Source organism: Lethenteron reissneri, unplaced genomic scaffold, assembly GCF_015708825.2.
Source record: "Lethenteron reissneri isolate LAM-NWPU_2019-01 unplaced genomic scaffold, ASM1570882v1 scaffold_214, whole genome shotgun sequence".
Taxonomy (NCBI): Eukaryota; Metazoa; Chordata; class Hyperoartia; order Petromyzontiformes; family Petromyzontidae; genus Lethenteron; species Lethenteron reissneri.
In genome coordinates this window covers 186,770-205,547 of record NW_026891736.1, presented here as the reverse complement: position 1 = coordinate 205,547, position 18,778 = coordinate 186,770, and the positions used below count along the sequence as shown (strand labels likewise).

The window sequence follows — 18,778 nt, the reverse complement described above, 5'->3', positions numbered from 1 at the left end:
TCTGTGGGGGTGTTGTGGTTTGGCTTGGGGGGATTCATTTGTCACGGTGGATTCCTTGCTCAGGAGCTGTTTGAAATGCCCTTTCTAGCATTGACTGATGGCATTGTCGTCTTTCAGGAGCTGGGATCCATCGTGTGGGCATGATTGGGTTTGTCCTGTAGACCATGGTACAAAGGTTGTCCTTGTAGCCTGTAAGAAGTTCCGCATGTAGTGCTGGTCGGCAATTCCCTCTACCTCGCATACCTTTTCCACTCACCAGCTGTTCTTCACGGCACAGATCTGGCATTGCATTTCAGCCTTCAGTTGGTGGTACGCTGCGGTCTTGCGTCGTGTCCTCGGATGGTTTTAGCAGGCGAGGAAGGCAGCGTGCTGTCCTGGCCAATGGTTCCGCTCCATTGGCCAGGGTGTGGTTACGTCTAACCCGGGCATTGAAGTTGCCCAGGAAGATGACCTTGTCGCTCATCGGGATGGAAGTGAGGGCATCATCGAGATCAGAGAATTGCTCCTTGATGCCATCGTCCGTGTCGAGGGTCGGGGCACAAGCGCTGGTGACTGTTGCGCATTGTTTTAGCCGAGGTGGAGGTGGAGAGTTATCAGCCTTTTGTTGATACCTGTGGGGAGTTCCAGGAGCACATTAGTAATTTTATTTTTGACTGCAAAGCCGACTCCGTGGATCCGAGATTCACTGTCCAGAAGAAGGTTTAATACCCTCCTCTCACTTCCTCCCTCATTTTCAACTCTTCGGGAAGTCGTGTTTCATCACTGAGCAGCAATATCAATGTTGTGCTTCGCTAACTCTCTGGACACGATAGCCGTTCTTCACTATGGGGACCTCATTTGCCAGTAAAAATATGATAATTGGTTCTTTACCCTTCTATCTGGCAACAAAACTGACACCTTTTTGCAAGGAGTCATGTTTGCATAGACCGCAATACCTGCAGTCATAATACAAACAAAAGAACATAACTCTGATAATGTGCACTGTCCCTGAAGTTGATTGGTCCACACCCGAGACAGCTTTCCTTCGTTCAGGGGAATCATTCGATGTTCTCCATGAGTGTTCTTATATTCCAGATGGCAAAATGTATCTTTCTTTTTGTTTGTTTAGCTTCTGTTTGACCGCAAGTATGGTGATCCCGCTTGGTGCGGTTTCCCAGTCAGGAAATATGGGATAGCCTATGTTGAGGGCTCCTTTTCTAAACCCTTCCCCCATTTGAGGGTGAGCAGAGGGCATTCTAAAGACTGCTCAGCCGCAGATGTTGCTGCTGAAGGCCCCATCCATCCCAGTGCGGATGTCCAATGACTATCACACATGCACTACCTACATGCAGTGTCTTGACCGAGGGCTTCCAGGTTCACTGCCCTGCCCCCTTCACCAATCGTCCATCTCTGCAGGACTTTCCCTCACCTGACAAAAGCCTGCACTTAAGAGTTAATTTACATGGGGACCCCGGGGCGTGGGTGGGATCCACACCACCTTGACAGGCCAGTGGCTGGGTCCAGTGGCATGGTGAGCCGCGACTGGAGCCACTTCTCCCGCTGCAGCCTTCGTCCGCCTTCACAGCTGTTGAGACCCACAGTCTCTGCCGGTTCGGACGTTGATATAGACTTCTTGGATCGATTTAAGGTTGGAACCTACCCTTTGAACTTGCCGCCATGGGTGACGATACCAGGAGCACAAGGCTCCAGACAGCTTCGCTCTCGGGATCATGAGAACACGCAAACCCCTCCACTGCAAGGGGTGGCAATCCTCACTCGCTCACTCACCCACTTACTCAATCACTCACTCGCCATCCCGTGCCATACAACCAGAGGAGCTGCTGCCACTACTCACTCGCTTCCTCAACCACTCACTTGTTCACTCTCTATCCCATGCCACACAAACGTCACTGCTCGCTCTGTGCGGGCCCCCTGCACTGCCCTGGATCTTACAATGAGTGACCTGCGAGCGCCAAGATTTGCTCAGCACTGGGAGGTGGGGGGGGCATTGCCTCTGGGGTAGAGACACGAAGAGAAGATTCCGCAGTGGTAAAACTGTTATATGAATAGTTAACATGCCATATGAATGGTTACTTATCATTCAGTTGTAGCTAACATTAGACATACTACTAGGTACCGATTATCATTGAGCAGTGGGCTGACAAAGGGCTGAAACTACAATAGTTAACTGTAAACAAAGACAAGAAAGTTTGTGAATTCACGAGGGTTTTATTGTAGACATCAAACTTAAATAAAAACGAAGATGATCGAGTCAAACGTGATTTATTAGAACCGAGTTTTTGCTGTGAAATCGTATTTACAGGGCAGACGAACCAAAGGAAGCCACTTCAACACAAATAATGTTAACGACAAACGGAGATTTAAGGAAATCTACACCAGCCGCGGCATTCACCACGGGGGAGGGGGTGGGGTTGGGGGTGCGGCTCCATCGGCACTGCAAAAAAACCAACGGAGTCAAAATTCGCGTTGTTATTTTGTTGTTGTTGGGGTGTGAGAGAGAGAACCATGAACTTTGGGGAGGACTCATCCACACCTGTGAACTGTGGGGGTAAGGAGGGGAAATGCAGGGGGGGGGGTATTGCGGCATCTCCTTGGGTCCCCCCCCTCTGCGTAGGTCCCAATTGCTGAGTCGACAGCGACTCTGGGACGTCACCCCCCCCCAACCACCATCGCGATCTAACGATAGATCCCTGCGTTCAACTTTGCGAGCAAGCCATCGGCCGCCCCCGAGACATCAATGGCCTTCACTCAAGCGTTGGAGTCGTTGGCGGTCTCGGCCCGGTTACCGACTGCCTGGGACACAGCTGCTGCACACACAGGGGGCTGAACCTCTGCGGTCGTTTATCTTACTGCCGACGAACATTCGCCGCTGAGCCGATCGATCCTAGCTGCGTAACAATTCCCAATCCTGCAAAGTCGAGGGCTCGTGTCGTGCTCTGCTCTAGCAAGCAGTGTCAACCGGCTGTTGTCTCGATTGTATGGCCCCCGTCCCTCATTTGCACCATCTCGTCAGCATCGTCCGATCCCGTTTGTTAACGTTCAGTTTGTGAATTCCCAAGCGTCGCAAATGAGCCACTCGCTGTGTGTGTGGCCAGCGAGACAATCGTACGTAAATGAGATCCCGACAACCTTCTCCACACGCACACCAACACGCACCGTCACGCGTGTCAACAAATAGGGTCGTCGTCGTCCTTGTCACATGCGTCAAGTCAATCGGAGGCACCGGCTTTCTTGCTGCGGGTGGTGGGGGGGGACCAATCAGTGGCACACAGAGTTGCTGACAGAGACGTTCCACAGAGTTGCCCGCCACAAAGGGTCACCCCCCCCACAGAGTCGCTCCACAAAGTCACTGTGTGCCCCCACAGTCACCCCCCACACAGTCACCCCACACAGAGTCGCCCACCAGTGTGTGCGGCCCCTATAAGTTCGTCGCGACGGGCGCCGTCTATCCCGGGGATTCTCTAGCACTTCTCCCAGAACTCATTCCATCGTGCCGGCCCCAACGCGCTCCCCCTCTTCGCCCACCCCCATCACCCACTCTCCCGTGGACAGCGGATCGCTGCGTGGGCCTCCCAAACCGCAGGGTCGCTTCAACGTCCGGTGCTCACCGCCGCCGCCCTCGAAATCAAACGCAGCAAACGAGGGACATTGCGACCCCACCGGGGAATCATCACCACCACGACAACGACGACAACGACGACAACGACGACCACGACGGTAACTACGACAAATAATGACGTCACCGCCACTCACGCCAATTTGGTCACTGGGGGTGGGCGCCGCTCTCGCTTGATAAAAAAAAAAACACGTCGTCGTGTCTTCTGACGCTGTCCGTGGTCGGGTTCGGTAGCTGCTCCTCGCTCCATTATCCCATCGTGCTCCTCCCCACCCCCATTCCACCCCCCCCCGCATAAAATTCCAGAGCACGCCCCCCCTCCCCCTACACCCACCCAGCGCTTTCCTGAGAAAGCACTTTGATATAAAAAAGACAGCCGCCCCTGGTCCAGGTGATGATGCTGTGGCTTGCGATGACGCTGTTGCTGAGCAATGACGACGCTGCGGCTGAACGACGACGCTGCGGCTGAACGACGACGCTGCGGCTGAACGATGACGCAGTGGTTGAACGACGACGCTGCGGATGAACGACGACGCTGCGGCCGGCTGAGCGACGACGCTGTGGCTGAGCGACGCTGTGTATGAACGACGACGCTGCGGCTGAACGACGACGCTGCGGCCGGCTGAGCGACGATGCTGCGACCGGCTGAGCGACGATGCTGCAGCCGGCTGAGCGACAATGCTGCAGCAGTGGGCGCATTCACGCATTGCGCTGCTGCTCCTTCTGCTGCTGGTGCAGGGCCAGGATGAGCTCTTTAATCTCCTGCCTCTTGTGGCGAGTGGCGGCCGGGGGGAACCACCCGTCCAGGCGCATGGGGAGGTCGAAACTTGTCACGGGCGTCTCCACACACACACACAAAGACAAACATGCTGTTAGCGAGCAGCGTCTATGAAGGCTGGCACTGTGGCACACAAGGGGGTGGGTGATCAGCACCGCGTCCGAACGCCTTTGTCTCCCCAGTGGCGATGTTTACTACACACCGCACCAGGTAATAATTTGAAACTGAGTCGACCTAGAGGAGGCCCAGGACCGGTTCAGATAATCGTGACCGGTGTTGGCCGTGAGCGAGAATCAAACTCGGGTCGCCGGATTCATAGCACAGCACGCTAACCGCTACACGTCCGCATGTAAACCTCAGACAACAACCGCCAATCGCCACTAGGTGGCGGTGACATCACCACAGCGCTTGTGCAAGGCTGGTGCACTTTAAGGCCACGAAGTTTTGAACGCCCGCTGCCAGGAGGAGGTCACGGGAAAGACCCAGGTGGCATGGGTTAACTGAGATGACTGGCTGATGCCCCACTGTGGCAACTTGACGTATTTCAGTCGCCCGTTTCGCCCCCTCTATCTGGCCAAACAAAAACTGTTTAGCCATGTGGTGGCTGGGCATGCAGGCTATATGACCCAGCCAACGCAGCCTTGCCTGCCAGAAGAGCTCACTAAAGTGACCTCGTCCAGACCTTTCAAGGATTTGTGAGCTCCTTACGCAATCCAGCTGGGTTAAACCCAGGATGCATTGTAGGTAGGCCAGCCCAAATGTTTCTAACCGGCAAAAATGTTCCACGAGGGGGGGGGGGGGGCGTCCACATTTCTCAAGCAAAGAGAAGGGAGGGCATGACCGTGGCCGAGAAGACCCGAAGCTTTGTGTGGGGCAACAGCCCACGCATGTACACACAAGCACGGGCACACACAAGCACACACACACGCGTGCATGCATGCACACGGCCAGGTGCAATCCACTACGGGATGGAGGGGGCCTCCCAATTCTCCACCAACCAACATTGGACAGGGTATGTGTACGTGTGTGTGTGTGTGCGTTCAACTTCTTTCGCACCGGACATAGCCAACCGTGCTAAATCGCAGGTGCATCGGCTGCTGGACAGCGGGTGTGCTTCTCACCTTGAGGAAACTCTCGACGTATTGCAGCAGGAAGACCCCGCAGTCGCTGAAGTTGTCCTGCTGAGGCAGCAGCACGGAGCACGCGGGCATCGTGTCCCTGCTGAAGCGCCTCCGCGTGCCCCGCCTTGCCTCCCACTCCTCCTCCAAGTACCTACATAACCAACAACCACCATCATCACCACCAACAACAACCACCATCCCCACCATCACTGCCATCATCACCAATACCATTAACACCATCACCACCATCATCACCATTACCAACAACTACTATCGTCACCACAAACTTTCACCAACGACCACCACCATCTTCGTCAACAGCACCACCACAATCCCCGCTATTGCCAACACCATTATCACCATCACGACTATCCCCACCATTGGCAACATCATCATCACCACCACTATCATCAACACCATCGTCATCACTATCGCCATTCACCAACATCACCACCACCGTCTCCACCACTGCCAACACCACCCACCATCAACACCATCACCACCATTGCCAACACCACCACTGCCATCACCACCACTACCATTACCACCATCACCAACATCAGCACCACCACTATCACCACCATTGCCAACACCACCACTGTCATCACCACCACTACCATCATCACCACCATTGCCAACAATGGCTCCGGGGGCAGATAGGAAATTAAAGTTTAAATAATGTCACATAGGGCAGTCTGCGCAGACTTGGGAGACCATTGCTGCGTGCCGCTTTACCTGCTCTCAGACTGTTGATTGCTCCCCCCCCCCCTGTCCTTCCTCAACAGACGGCACCCTCAGCCAGCCACAACCACAGGGAGTGGACACTTCCTCCAATATTAAAGGCACAGTAGCCCCCAGTAGGGTCAAACTCCACCTTGCCCCATGATGTTATCCGAGCTGAGGAGTATCCCCCTCACCCAACACCTCACTGATATGCTCAAAAAAACCTGCAGACATGTTCCTGGGGGTCAAAGATCGGCTCACCATTCTTTCCTTTAAGGATGGTAGAATGTGTGGCTCTGCAAGTTACTTTTTTGAAGGAGTTAGAGGGATCACGAGCTACTGAGGGCAGTTTCCATCTCCTCAGCAAACCCGCGACCTCCACTCATCCTTGCAGCGCCGCACAGCTCTCCAAACCTCTGTTGATTTTCTGAGGTAGCCAAAACACCTGGGGACGTCTGGACTGTTTACTAAATACAGCCATAGCTGCATGAGCCACAGCACTGAACACCACCTCATTTCCCCTCAGCATGAACATCACCACCACGAACACAATCGCTTATGTTACCATCACCAACATCACATCACTCATGCATGGACACTCACCCAGTCACTCAGTCGCGCAAATCACACCATCAAAATCACTCATTGTAGTCACACCCAATCTCACACCTAGAAACTCACTGAATCCCCCACTCACACTAACTCATCAACTTACTCGCTTAACTTGGTGAGGAAGTTCCCCACTAACTCAACCACTCATGTTCCACTATAATTTTTTGATAAACTTTTAATTCTAACACACGCAGGTGTGTGTGTGTCTGTTTGTGGGGAGCGGAAGTGTAGCGGTTTGCGCGCTGCACTATGAACCCAGCGAGCAGAGTTCGATTCCCGCTCACGGCGAACACCGGTGACGACTATTTTAACCGGTCCTGGGCCTCCCCTAGGTCGACTCGGCCTCAAATTGGCATCTGTGTGGTGTGTAAAACATTGCTACTGGGGAGACAAAGGCGGTTTGGGAGTGGTGCTGGCCACCCACCCCCTCGCGTACCGTTCCGGCCTTCATCGGTGCTCGCAAACAGCACTTGCCCCAAAAGTCTTCCTGTCTATATGGGGGATCTTTGTTTGTTTAGTGTGTGCTAGTACAGTGATAACTTGGCAGTACCCTCCTGAAAACGAGGCTTGAGACCAAGTGCGGCATTCCTAGGCAACCAAGCGCTATAACGATGATGATGAGGTTTCTCTCCACGTGTTGGGAGCGGTGGCGCAGTGGCTAGCGCACTGATCTATGAACTTGGCGACCCGGATTCGATTCCCGCTCACGGGCAACACGAGTGATGATTATCTGAACTGGTCCTGGGCCTCCCCTAGGTCGACTCAGCCTCAAATGAACACCTGGTGTCATGAGTATTGAACATCAGCAGTGGAGAGACTGGCACCCAGGTGGTGCTGGGCACACCGCCCATTTTCGTGTCCATGCCGGCCGAAATAGGTGCTCACTAACAGCACTTGTCCCAAAAGGCCGTGTGGGCTACACGTAGGAGATGGTTGTGTTTTGCCCGTGTGTGTATGGGATCTATTTGCCCAGGTGAATCAATGCGACCCACACGCCCACAGCCCGGCACTTACTCCCAGATGGTGTCGAACACGTGGTCTCGGTTTGGACCACGAAGCGAGTCCATAAGAAGGATGCACGGTCTGCAGAGACACACACACACGTGTACATAAGTATACGCACACACGTACATATATACACGCACACACGTGTACATATATACACGCACACACGTGTACATATATACACGTGTACATATATACACGTGTACATACATACACACACACGTGTATACATACACACACACACACACAAGTACATATACATATATACACACACACACACAAGTACATATACATATATACACACACACACAAGTACATATACAACCACTATTTTCCACTAAGTGGCGGTGACGTCACCATGGCGTTTGTGCCAGGCTATGTGCACGCTAAGGCCATGTGAAGTGTTGAACGCCCGCTAGCAGGTCACGGGACAGACCCAGGTGCTATGGGTGGCAACCTGCTGTGTCCCAACCACATGGCGTTCCGCTCGTTGTTTTGATCGTCGCTCCTCTGCCCTCTATTGTTGCTGGAGGGTGACTGCCTGCAAATGCCCAGTAGCATCCTTCAGAGACCGAAATTGACACCACTGGTACCAGTCATCGGCACGTGCACTCAGCTCCACATCCTCCTCTACCACATCAGCCCAACTCTTTTATAGCCAGTGCAGTGCTAGTTTAGCCCCCTCTATCCAGCCAAACAAAAGCGGTCTGGCCAAGTGGTGGCTAGACATGCGGGCGACATGACCCAGCCAACGCAGCCTGGCCTGCTGGAGGAGCTCACCAATGGGACAGTGTCCAGATCTTCCAAGGAATTGTGAGCGCCTCCCACAATTCAGCTTGGTTAAACCTAGGATGGGACATCGGCAGGCCAGCCTTAATATTTTAAACTGGCACAGATGTTCCATTAGAGGGATCCACATTTCACAAACATAAAGGGAGGGCAATAACTGTGGCCGAGAAGACGCAGAGCTTCATGTGGAGTGACTGGCCAGGTAGTTTCTTGACAGATAACGCCCCTCGACTGCTTCGGAGACCTCTGCTGAAAAACCAGAATTGGTCATAATCATACTATCCATATTCAGCAGCAGCGCCTCCAACTCATTCTCAGAGTGAGCAGCAACCAGCAGTTAATCAGCATACATAACATGGTTGTCCAATAGGGAGTCATCCCTTGACCGCACCCAGACATCAATTAGCCTCCCATTGTATCTGTAACAGATAGAAATTCCTATGGTACAGCTATGTAAAGCTTATCGAACTACGTGGTCAAATATGTGAATTAATTAAACTACCAGACATACAGCTTTACCCCCGACATGCCCACCATTGTGAAGGTCACGAATGATTATAATCATAGGGTCAGAGGGACCCCAAAATCAGGACCAATAACCCAGAGCCCTGGCTTATTGATGATATCATAGGCCTTGACCAGGTCAATAAAGTATAGATGTAGATCCCACTGAAATTCCCTACACCTTTGCTAAAGCAGACGGACAAAGAAAATGCTGCCTGTATTGGACCGCCCTGGCCTGAAACCACATTGAGGCTCCATAAACCTCTCCTCAGCACGCTGCCTGGCAAGGGGGCGATGTTGAATAATCACTACCTTCCTGGACTCACACTGAGGAGGGAGATGCCCCTGTAGTTACAATCAGAACGGTCTCCCTTCAGAACGGTCTCCCTTCAGAACGGTCTCCCTTCAGAATTGGAGGGGATCCCTCCAATTCTGATGAACCTGTCCTGTGGTCCACAGTTGTAATGCCACATAGGGCAGTCTGCATACACACTTTGGAGATCATCACTGCCCGCCCCACTAAACCTGCTGTCAAGACTCTGGATCGCTCCTCATCCTTCCTCAATAGACGGCATCCTCAGCCAGCCACTACCACAGGGAGTGGACACTTCGTCCAATATTAAAGGCACAATAGCCCCTAGTAGGGTCAAACTCCACCTTGCCCCATGATGTTATCTAGGCTGAGGAGTTTACCCTCATCCAACACCTTACTGATATGTTCAGTAAAACCTGCAGACATGTTCCTGGGGGTTGGAGATCGGGTCACCATTCTTTCCCTTAAGGACGGTCTTATGTGTGGCTCTGCAAGTTACTTTTTTGAAGGACATAAAGTGGGATCACGAGCTACTGAGGGCAGTTTCCATCTCCTCAGCGGCCCACAACCACCACTCATCCTTGCAGAGCTACATGGTTGTCCGAACCTCTGAGTGAAGGCTGCGGTAAGCCTCCTCATTCTCTAACGTGGGATGTTATAGATGGCGGGAGTGGGCCCGTCAGTTTTTCTCAGCCAGCCAGAACACCTCCTCCTGAGCCACAATCCCGAACCTCAACCATTTTTTTCCGGCATCAGGAGGGTGGGAATAATTCCAACCACAGCCGAAAGCGATTAAAACAGTCTTCCCCACCACCACAATGGAAATATGACAGGCATATCTTGAAGATAACAGACCGATGGTCAGGGGGCAGGTGCCTCCACGGCAGGTTATATTGTCAAGGACATAGGTCCACATCCGCTGTTCCGTCACTATATGGTCCAGCAGATGTTCTTGCTTGGACCCGGCGTGCATCCATGATGTTGTGTGTCTGCCGATGCCGAAGAACATGTTGGTAATTACAAGCCTATGGGCTACACAGAAGTCTAGCAGCCTCCTTCCGTTGTTACCGAGCTGATCTGGCCCATGCCTTCCAATCACTCCGGCCCAATTGCCTGCATCACAACCCAGCAGGATGACTCTAACTCAAGGGGGCCACTTCAGCTAGCACCTGGAACAGGTCATGGGAGGCATCAAATTCATCAGCCTTGCCTGCGTCCCACCACCAATGTTCATCTTCGGTGGGGACGGAAGTCTCCAACCCTCCACCATTGCTCGCCTTCCTTTAATGGGGAGGCAAGCCCACAGTAGCCTGGACCTTACAGCTTCCCACGCCTCGCCTCCACACGCCCTCGCCCCCTTCAATCCTTTCGTACAGAAGCAGAGCCACTGCCTGTTATTTGGCAGTGTACCGCTCCCAAGTGGAAGACCGTACAACACCTCATGGTGACTAGAGTCAGAACCAGCACCACCAGATCTCTTGTATTCCAGAGGTCCAGGCGAAAAAGGAAAGGCAGCCTTTCCTCCGCAACGAGCATTCGGATATTCCACATGGCCAACTGCAGTGGTTTTCTGTTTCTGGAGGAACCCCGAAAACGGGGTTCAGTCTGGCCCCGCCATTTGGGGTTTGGCCAGACGGCGTCATAAACAAACACGCACAAAAGACAAAAACAAACACACATGGACACAATCAGACACACAGACACACGTACACACTGGGGACCCTGGGTCCCAGTCTCCCTGGAACCTGGTCTCTCTGGGACCTGGTCTCCCTGAGTCTCACTGTGGACCATGGCACATGGTCGCTCTGTGGTTCTCACTGTTTGCAGATCTGTGGGTTCTGTGCAAGCCCGTTGTGCATGAACTGTGATGTGTAGTCATGGTCGTCTTCATGCCAGGCCTCCTCCTCTTCATCCTCCTCTTCATCCTCCTCCTCATCCTCCTCCTCATCCTCCTCATCTTCATCCTCCTCATCTTCATCCTCCTCGTCGTCCTCCTCCTCGTCGTCCTCCTCCTCGTCTCTCTCTTCATTGTCTTGGTCCGAGTGGGTGTCAAAATTGTTGTGGCACTGTGGGGTGTCACGCGATCACAATCATCACCAACATCATCACAATCATCACCAACATCATCACCATCACCAACATCATCACCATCACCAACATCATCACCACCTCCAACATCATCATCATCATCAACACAATCATTATCATCATCACAACCATCACCAAAATCATCATCACAACCATCACCAAAATCATCATCACAATCATCACCACAACCACCTATCATCACAAAGCATCATCATTCATGCGACCCAACATCACCACCACCACCACCATCAACAGCACAGTGCACTGTGGGTACACACCTGGTCCAGGGGCGGAGAGGAGGGGCTGCCCATCTGTGCTGCCTCCATCTCTGTGGCAATGTGGGCGGCTGGGCCGGGGGGTAGAGGAGGAGGGGGGGGTCACACATAGGTCCCCCCGTTTAGTAGCCGCACTCTCATCATAGTCACCACCAACGCCATCCCCACCGCTCGTTCAGCCAAGACCATGACTCTTTATTTTGAGGAGGGCTCCTGCCAGGCTTGTATAGCAAGGACCCAATGCAGCTGGTGCTGTGATCCCCAACTGAACAATGTGCGGCTGAGTTTTTGTCAACATTTGGACTTGCGATGGCCATACACAATGGCCATTCCTTTACCGAGTGTTTTGGGTTAGAGATCGCATGAATATAAAAGTTGTGCCGTTAAACCTGCCAATACCTTACTAGTACAGCACACCGGTGTGGTGGAGAGTCAACCCATTACGACATTTACAATTACTCTCCAACACACAACCGGTGTGCTGTATTATTAACGAATTGGCACGTTTTGTTTTCGTAAAAAAAAACCTTACCAATTGGTTGTGTCTGGTGGTGGCGGGTTTAACGACATATTTACATTTACGCAATCTAACTCTCGTAAACGATGTCACAGCAGCATTTATTTATTTACCAGGTGTAAGGCCCCCAAATGAGTTGTGCAGCTTTTTTCAGAAGCGATCTGGCCGTCACGAACGGTAGCAGCTCAATCAAGCGGCTTATCATCATCAGCATCACGTGGACGTTTATAGCAGCAGGCAAATGCTCTCGATGCGTGATGTCGATAATTATAAATGTGGAGGGAAAAACCCGAGGACCCGGAGACAAAATCCACGTGACCATGGGGCGAGAAAGATGCAGACTACAAATATACAGCAGCAGGCATCGTCAGGGTCGGGATCGAACCCATGAACCTCCTGTATACCAGGCGAGGCAGTTAACACCTCCAAACGACTGCAAAGCGGTCGGCGCGCAATACGATTGCACAGCTCATACATCAGCGCAGATTAATAAATGATAATAATAAATCAGGGCAGCCTGCCGGATTCTAACCATGCCGGATTCTAACCGTGCCGCCGTTTAAAAGGGAGGAACAGGAGACAGTGACAGGGCCAGCACGGGCAAGTGAAAGGTCTCCCACCTCGGGCCCGAGCATCGAGATCCATCAGACTGGCAGCGACGTCACCCCCATCGGCTGGCTCTTCTCCCCCCTTCTTCTGAGACACACATGGGGAGAGAGAGAGAGTTTTCAGTTGCATTCATTTGGTATAGCCCTGTGAGCCATTCAGCTCTTGAATCAGGTGCAACAGCAACAAACAAAAACATGAACAAGAAACATCTTAAAGTGACTACGCTCAAACAGAAAAATCCAGGAAAAAACAGCAAAGTCTTCCAGAAAAAGCACCGTATATCAATGATGTGTGCAAAAATCCCAGTGGGATGCAAGTCAAACAATAACAACCATAAGACAATTTAGATTAAAGTTATCAGTCAAACTCTGTACTACAACAAACAAATATGGCTAGAGAGAGGAGAGAGAGAAAGGAGAGAGGACAGAGTGAGAGAAGAGAGAGCAGGGAGAGGTCAAAGAGACGGGCAGTAGTGGGCAGTGTACATTCTGGCAAAAATCGCCCGATGATGCTGGATGTAATTACCGGCGAAACATCACGATACTCAAATCGTAATTGTTGTCGTAAGTTTACTCTCCAACACACAACCGGTTCGTGCTGAACTAGTCACTAATTGGCACGTTTTGTTTACGTAAAAAACCCTTTCTGATTGGCTGCGTCGAGTGGAGGGTTCACGACACATTTATACTTACGCAATCTAACCAAAAAAAAACCTCTATTATGAATCATATTGCTCGCAAAAGCCTGCTACATGTTAAACTGTGGGAAGTGTGTTTGTGTCATTGGTATCACTGCGCTCATTCACCCAGGAAATAATCAGTGAGCCCCATGGCTATCTCAGGAGGGTGCTGCAGTAATGGTGGGCAGTGACGACTAACACGGTTAATTCGTGAGCTAAAATCGCTGTGCTGCCTGTGTGAATGGCCCAAAAGAACGACATCCCACCTCATCTCTGGTGGTGGCCACTCAGTAAGGCTGTGGTGGTGGCTGTAAGCAATGCCTATTGGAGGGAAGGCTAGAATCAATCGGCGGCTGATGGAGGAAGTGTTCCGTCTAGCTGAGAGAAAGCAACAGGCCCACTCCCGCCATTGGCAATATCCCATGTTGGAGAATGAGGCGGCTTACCGCACCCTTCGCTCGGAGGTTCAAAGAGCCGTGCGCCACTGTAAGGATGAGTGGTGGTCGCAGGTTGCCGAGGATATGGAATCACAAACCACTGCTTAATTTAATTTAAAAAAAAAGTAACTTGCACAGTACCACACCGATCACCCAGAAGGGGAAAAAAGGTGATCTGATCTCTGACCCCCCATGAACAGGTTTGCGGAGCATTTCAGTAAGGTCTTGGGGGCAGGGAAATCCTTCAGCTCAAATAACATCAGGGATCAGGTGGGTTTGACCCTGCTGGGGCCGCTGTGATTCAAATAATGGAGGAAATAGCCACCTACTGTGAAATACTATGGCTGAAGTGTCATCTGTTGAGGAAGGACGGGGGAGCAATCCAGAGTCTGAGATCAGGAAGAGCGTCGGTCAGAGATGACCTTCAAAGAGAACTGCTGAGGGAGTGTGGTGATTGCATACAGGCTACTCTATGTGACATCACAACCATTTGCATCACGGGATGGATTCTCCAGCGTTGGAAGGATGCCCTGGTGGTGCCCCTTATGCATGTGTAATGAGACAGCGCCACCTAGGGGGTGACAAGGGGTATCTGCATGGCCACCGCTGGGTAATCGGAACCCAATCCGAAGCGGGGACTCCATCTTGGCAAAAGGTAATGGGCGGAGCTAGAGAACATGTACGGGAACTTTTGCATCTTGGAGACGGCATTCCTTTGCAAAGGTCTCACGGAACACCTTCTCTGTTTTATCCCATGCTATGATATGGGCAACATCGTTGTTCACAATGACGGGGATGTCAGAGTTTGCAGCTCTTCTAAAAGGGAGTTGACAAACCTCTACCATTTCTTACTGGTTAAGGTTCGATCAGTAAGCTCCTCCTTGAATTTGATGTTGTAGTTCCTTCTAGCCTGCTTCTCAGCCTGGTTGTACAAGTGTCTTGCTTTGGCAAATTTCAGCTTGATGATGGCAGTATTGTTTTTCTTGAGCTAGCGGAAGAGGTGTCGCTTCTCCCTTGGAGCTCTCCTGCACTTCTCATCAACCCATGCCTTATCTCATAGCTTTTTGGTGAGAATGTTGCTGTGGATGTATAGCTCCATAACATTACAGGAAATTCAACAATCTGTTGGAGACCCAAGCAACTTGCAAGCTGTAGAGCTTGGCAGCCAGCTGAGTCTGTTGTTCAGCTACCTAGCCAGTCTTCATGATGGACATTGAAGTCTCCCACCAGCATGATGGAATGTGCATCAAACTCTGTAATTTTTTTATGGGGTTTCAGTGTCCAGGTAGTTAAGGATGCCATTGTTAGCACACACAGCTCCTTTGAGTAGCTTCCAGGAACTTAAAGTGACTGTGAGCCACATAGGTTCCATGTCTGTTGGATCTCTTTGGGATGGATGGCAATTCCTTGTAGGCAGTACACTGCAATACCCCTCCGGATAAGGCAGTTTAATCTCTTCGGCAGCAAATGGTGTAACCTGGGTACTGCAACGCAGTCCGCTCCGTCTCAAACAGCTGGGTGTCTAGGAATGTTTCTACCACAATGACAACTGTAGGTTCTCGTTCTCCTTGCACACGTTGGCAAGTTCTCCGAGGCCACAGATGTCGACCTCAACGATTTGCAGTTCCTTGTCTTATAGTCAGTGGGCAGGCGCAATTCGTTTCCGTTTTGTTCAGTCCTTTTTAGGCTTGGACTTTGTTTTTTGTAGAAATTAAGAGGAGGGTTCAACGTTTGCTGGCCCTTGATCCCAGGCATACTTAAGCAGTGCGGTGGAAGTATACGCTTTACATGACCTGATCTAAAAGCATCCGAAGACTCATAACATATTGTACTCAGGGATCAGCCACTCGGTCAAGGGTGGGGTGACCAGCATTCTGTTATCCCCCAACTACGTACAGTTGGCTAGGTACGGTGCGAAATAAGTTCAAACGGGTATGGCATGGGCTAGAGAAGAGATGGGTTGATGTGGTACAGAAAGATGAGGAGCTGAGTGGACTTGCCAATGACTGATAGCAGCGGTGTCAAAACTGGCCTATGTGGAGGAGGCTCGTCACAGATACTACTTGCCAGGTGGAGGCAGTCACCCTCCAACAATGGAATGCAAAGAAGCCACACTCACAACAATGAGCAGAGCGCCTGGCAAATAAACCCCAGCAAGTTGGCACAGGTGGGGGCACAGGTGGTGCACGTCTGCCAGTCATCAGTCAACTCACGGCACCTGGGTCTGTTCTGTGATCCCCCTTCCAGCAAAGAGCCTTCCACAAAGTATGCTCTTCTATTGCTAATACCATGATTAACTCTGTGCCCGTGAAAACTCACTCTGATTTCTCCTCCTCCCCGCATGTTAAGGCCTCTGTCGACCACTTTCAACCTATCCACACTGTTCGATCACAACACCGCACAATCACAACGCTTTCCTGTTTCATCTCTCGCACACTTCAAGATGAGTCGCATTGTCATCTCTTACACCCCCCCCCCCCCCCACAACTTCGTATAACCTGGAAGCTCAATTTAAGAAACGCATCGACTCCGATAAAGTCGCCTCGCTTTTTACGTGCATTTATATGACGTGATTTTGAAAGGACACGTTAAGATTAATTTAAATGTCATTTTTGTTATGCGCGCACTGTTATTGAAATAACGCAGTCCAGAGCATTGGGCCATGGTGCACGGAGCGCGCTGCAAGCTCATCGTTAGTCGTGCAGCATAGTTTCAATCGCGACAACCACCAGAAGAGCATCTCCTTCTCGCACGCCGTTCTGAAGATCTTATCCACGTGAAGTTTGTCTTGTGCACACATTTGAAAGCGCCATCATCTCCACCATCGTCATCCCCGCCACTCTCCACTCCCTCCACCACCAGCCCCAACACTGCCACTCAAGCAACTCACTTTGTTTTACTTTATTATTTTTGTATTTTCTTTCTTTAAATAGGCTGTTACTATCTTTAACACATGTATGGTAGTATTGCACATATAATATGTATTGTAACCTGTGAAATATGTAGATATAAGAATGAGGTTCGATAGCGTGCTCTCCCGAACACTAACCCATTTCCTTTATTTCGTATGGGAAATGTCCATTACATTTTACGAGATTTCAAGTTACGCACCATTTTCAAGAACACGACCCCTGCGCAAAAAGAGAGGTAGCCGCAGTGCTATTTTGCTGTGGGCGGGTTGACTTTCTCGGCCACTGGGCCTGTGGTCAAAACACCTCGAGCCCAGAAACAAAAGCAAGTTTGGAAGTAACGGCTGCCGTTTCTCTGCAGGGAGCAGCGGCACATCATCAATTAGCGGGCAAAGTGCCTCACAAACCCCTGTCACCTGAGTTCGATTCTCGTTCATGGCCAACACCAGCAATGAAATATTTAAACCGGCCCTGAATCCTGCCCTAGATCGACTGCCTTAAAAGAGTAGCTGGTGTCGTGCAATCATCAGTGGAGACTGAGGTCGCCGGGCGTGTTGTTGATGACACTCCCCCCACCCCTCACAGGCACTCCGCGCAAACAGCACTTAGTCAGTGTGGCCTGCGTGGGGGGATTCTTTGTTTTTTGCCTCACCTTGGCTACATCGCCACAAGCTTGAAGCAGCACGGCCATCAGACGACTCGAAACCGCCACCCGGCACTCTTCACCTCCTCCACCTCCTCCTCCGTGCTGCTCCGCTTCCTCGTCTGTGCCACCTCCTCTTCGTGCCACACCAGCTTCCTCTTCATCGTCTCCATTGCCTCCTGGCGGCTTCATCTCATCATCCTGGGTGCCTCCACCTCCTCCTCCACCTCGTCGCTGCTCAACCTCCGGGGTGTTGACCTCATCAGTACGGTTTCTATCTACTGCTCCCCCTTGCTCATCAATTTCCCTCAACTCATCTCTCATGTCTTCTCTTTCATCACCACCACCTCGTTGAGCCACCTCCTCATTCTCCTTCACCCGGTCTCCATACCCAGTCTGCCGCACCCGCTCACCCTGGTCCCTACATCCCTCACTTCTTTGCTGTTCCTCCTCCAACTCGTCAGCCCGGCCTATGCCCACAACACTGGCTGGCAGCTCCACCTCCTCGTCCTGAATTCCCTTATCCTCACCTCCACCTTGCTGATCAAACTCATTGGCCACAGAGCGAATCTCCGTAATGACAATAGCCGACTCCTCCACTTCATTCGCCTCATCTTCCTCGACCCCCTCCATCGCCCCCAAACTCTGCTCCTTCATGGTCTTCTCCATCACCTCCTCTGCACCCGTCACCTCCTCCATCTTCCCCTCCTGTCTCTTCACCTCCTCCATCTCCACGTCCTTATCTGGTTCCTTCACCTCCTCCTCCGTCCCCTCCTCTTTCCCCCTCTCCACCTCCCCCTGATCCTCTGTTATCATCGCCTCCTCCGTGCAAAGAGACCGTGTCTCCACAATGATGATGCCCTGTCCACTAGCATCGCTCCCCTCTTCCTCCCCACTCTCTCCATCCCTCCGCCCACTGCTGCCTCTCTCCTGGACGTGGCCTCCTTCCCTCTCCCCGATGTCTTCCATCCAGTCGCCTGTGTCTCTTTCCCTGCCCCCGCTTCCTCCCTCCTTTTCCTTGCTCTCTCCCTTTTCCACACTCCCTCCCTCCTCCACGCAGCCTTCCTCCTTCTCCCCACTCTGTTCCTCCTTCTCCACAGTGCCTCCTTCAATCTCCCCACTGCCTCCCTCATCCGCCCCACTGCCTCCCTCTGTGGCCC

General features: G+C 51.7%; 1 protein-coding gene across 2 annotated transcripts; it reads right to left on the bottom strand.

Annotated features, from left to right (window-relative positions):
- Positions 1-2,209: 2,209 nt before the first annotated feature.
- Positions 2,210-18,587, bottom strand: LOC133339738 (uncharacterized). 2 transcript variants are annotated; one of them, XM_061547897.1, is made up of 7 exons: positions 17,628-18,587; positions 12,962-13,037; positions 11,828-11,895; positions 11,280-11,527; positions 7,865-7,933; positions 5,516-5,666; positions 2,210-4,456 (listed from the first exon to the last, which is right to left on the bottom strand). In XM_061547897.1, the coding sequence occupies exons 1-7, from the start codon at positions 18,585-18,587 to the stop codon at positions 4,316-4,318; spliced, it is 1,713 nt and encodes a 570-aa protein (XP_061403881.1). In that variant the 3' UTR covers positions 2,210-4,315. The 2 variants fall into 2 exon arrangements, with proteins under 2 accessions (XP_061403881.1, XP_061403882.1); XM_061547898.1 differs by having other exon boundaries at positions 12,962-13,034.
- Positions 18,588-18,778: the final 191 nt, after the last annotated feature.

Coding starts and splice junctions, on each gene's coding strand:
- LOC133339738 (XM_061547897.1), bottom strand. CDS start 18,587: ATGGAAGACATCGGGGAGAGGGAAGGAGGCCACGTCCAGGAGAGAGGC. Junction 7,934..11,279: donor AACCCACAGATCTGCAAACA/GTGAGAACCACA, acceptor GTGTCTCTGCAG/ACCGTGCATCCTTCTTATGG. Junction 4,457..5,515: donor ACGTCGAGAGTTTCCTCAAG/GTGAGAAGCACA, acceptor GTGTGTGTGGAG/ACGCCCGTGACAAGTTTCGA.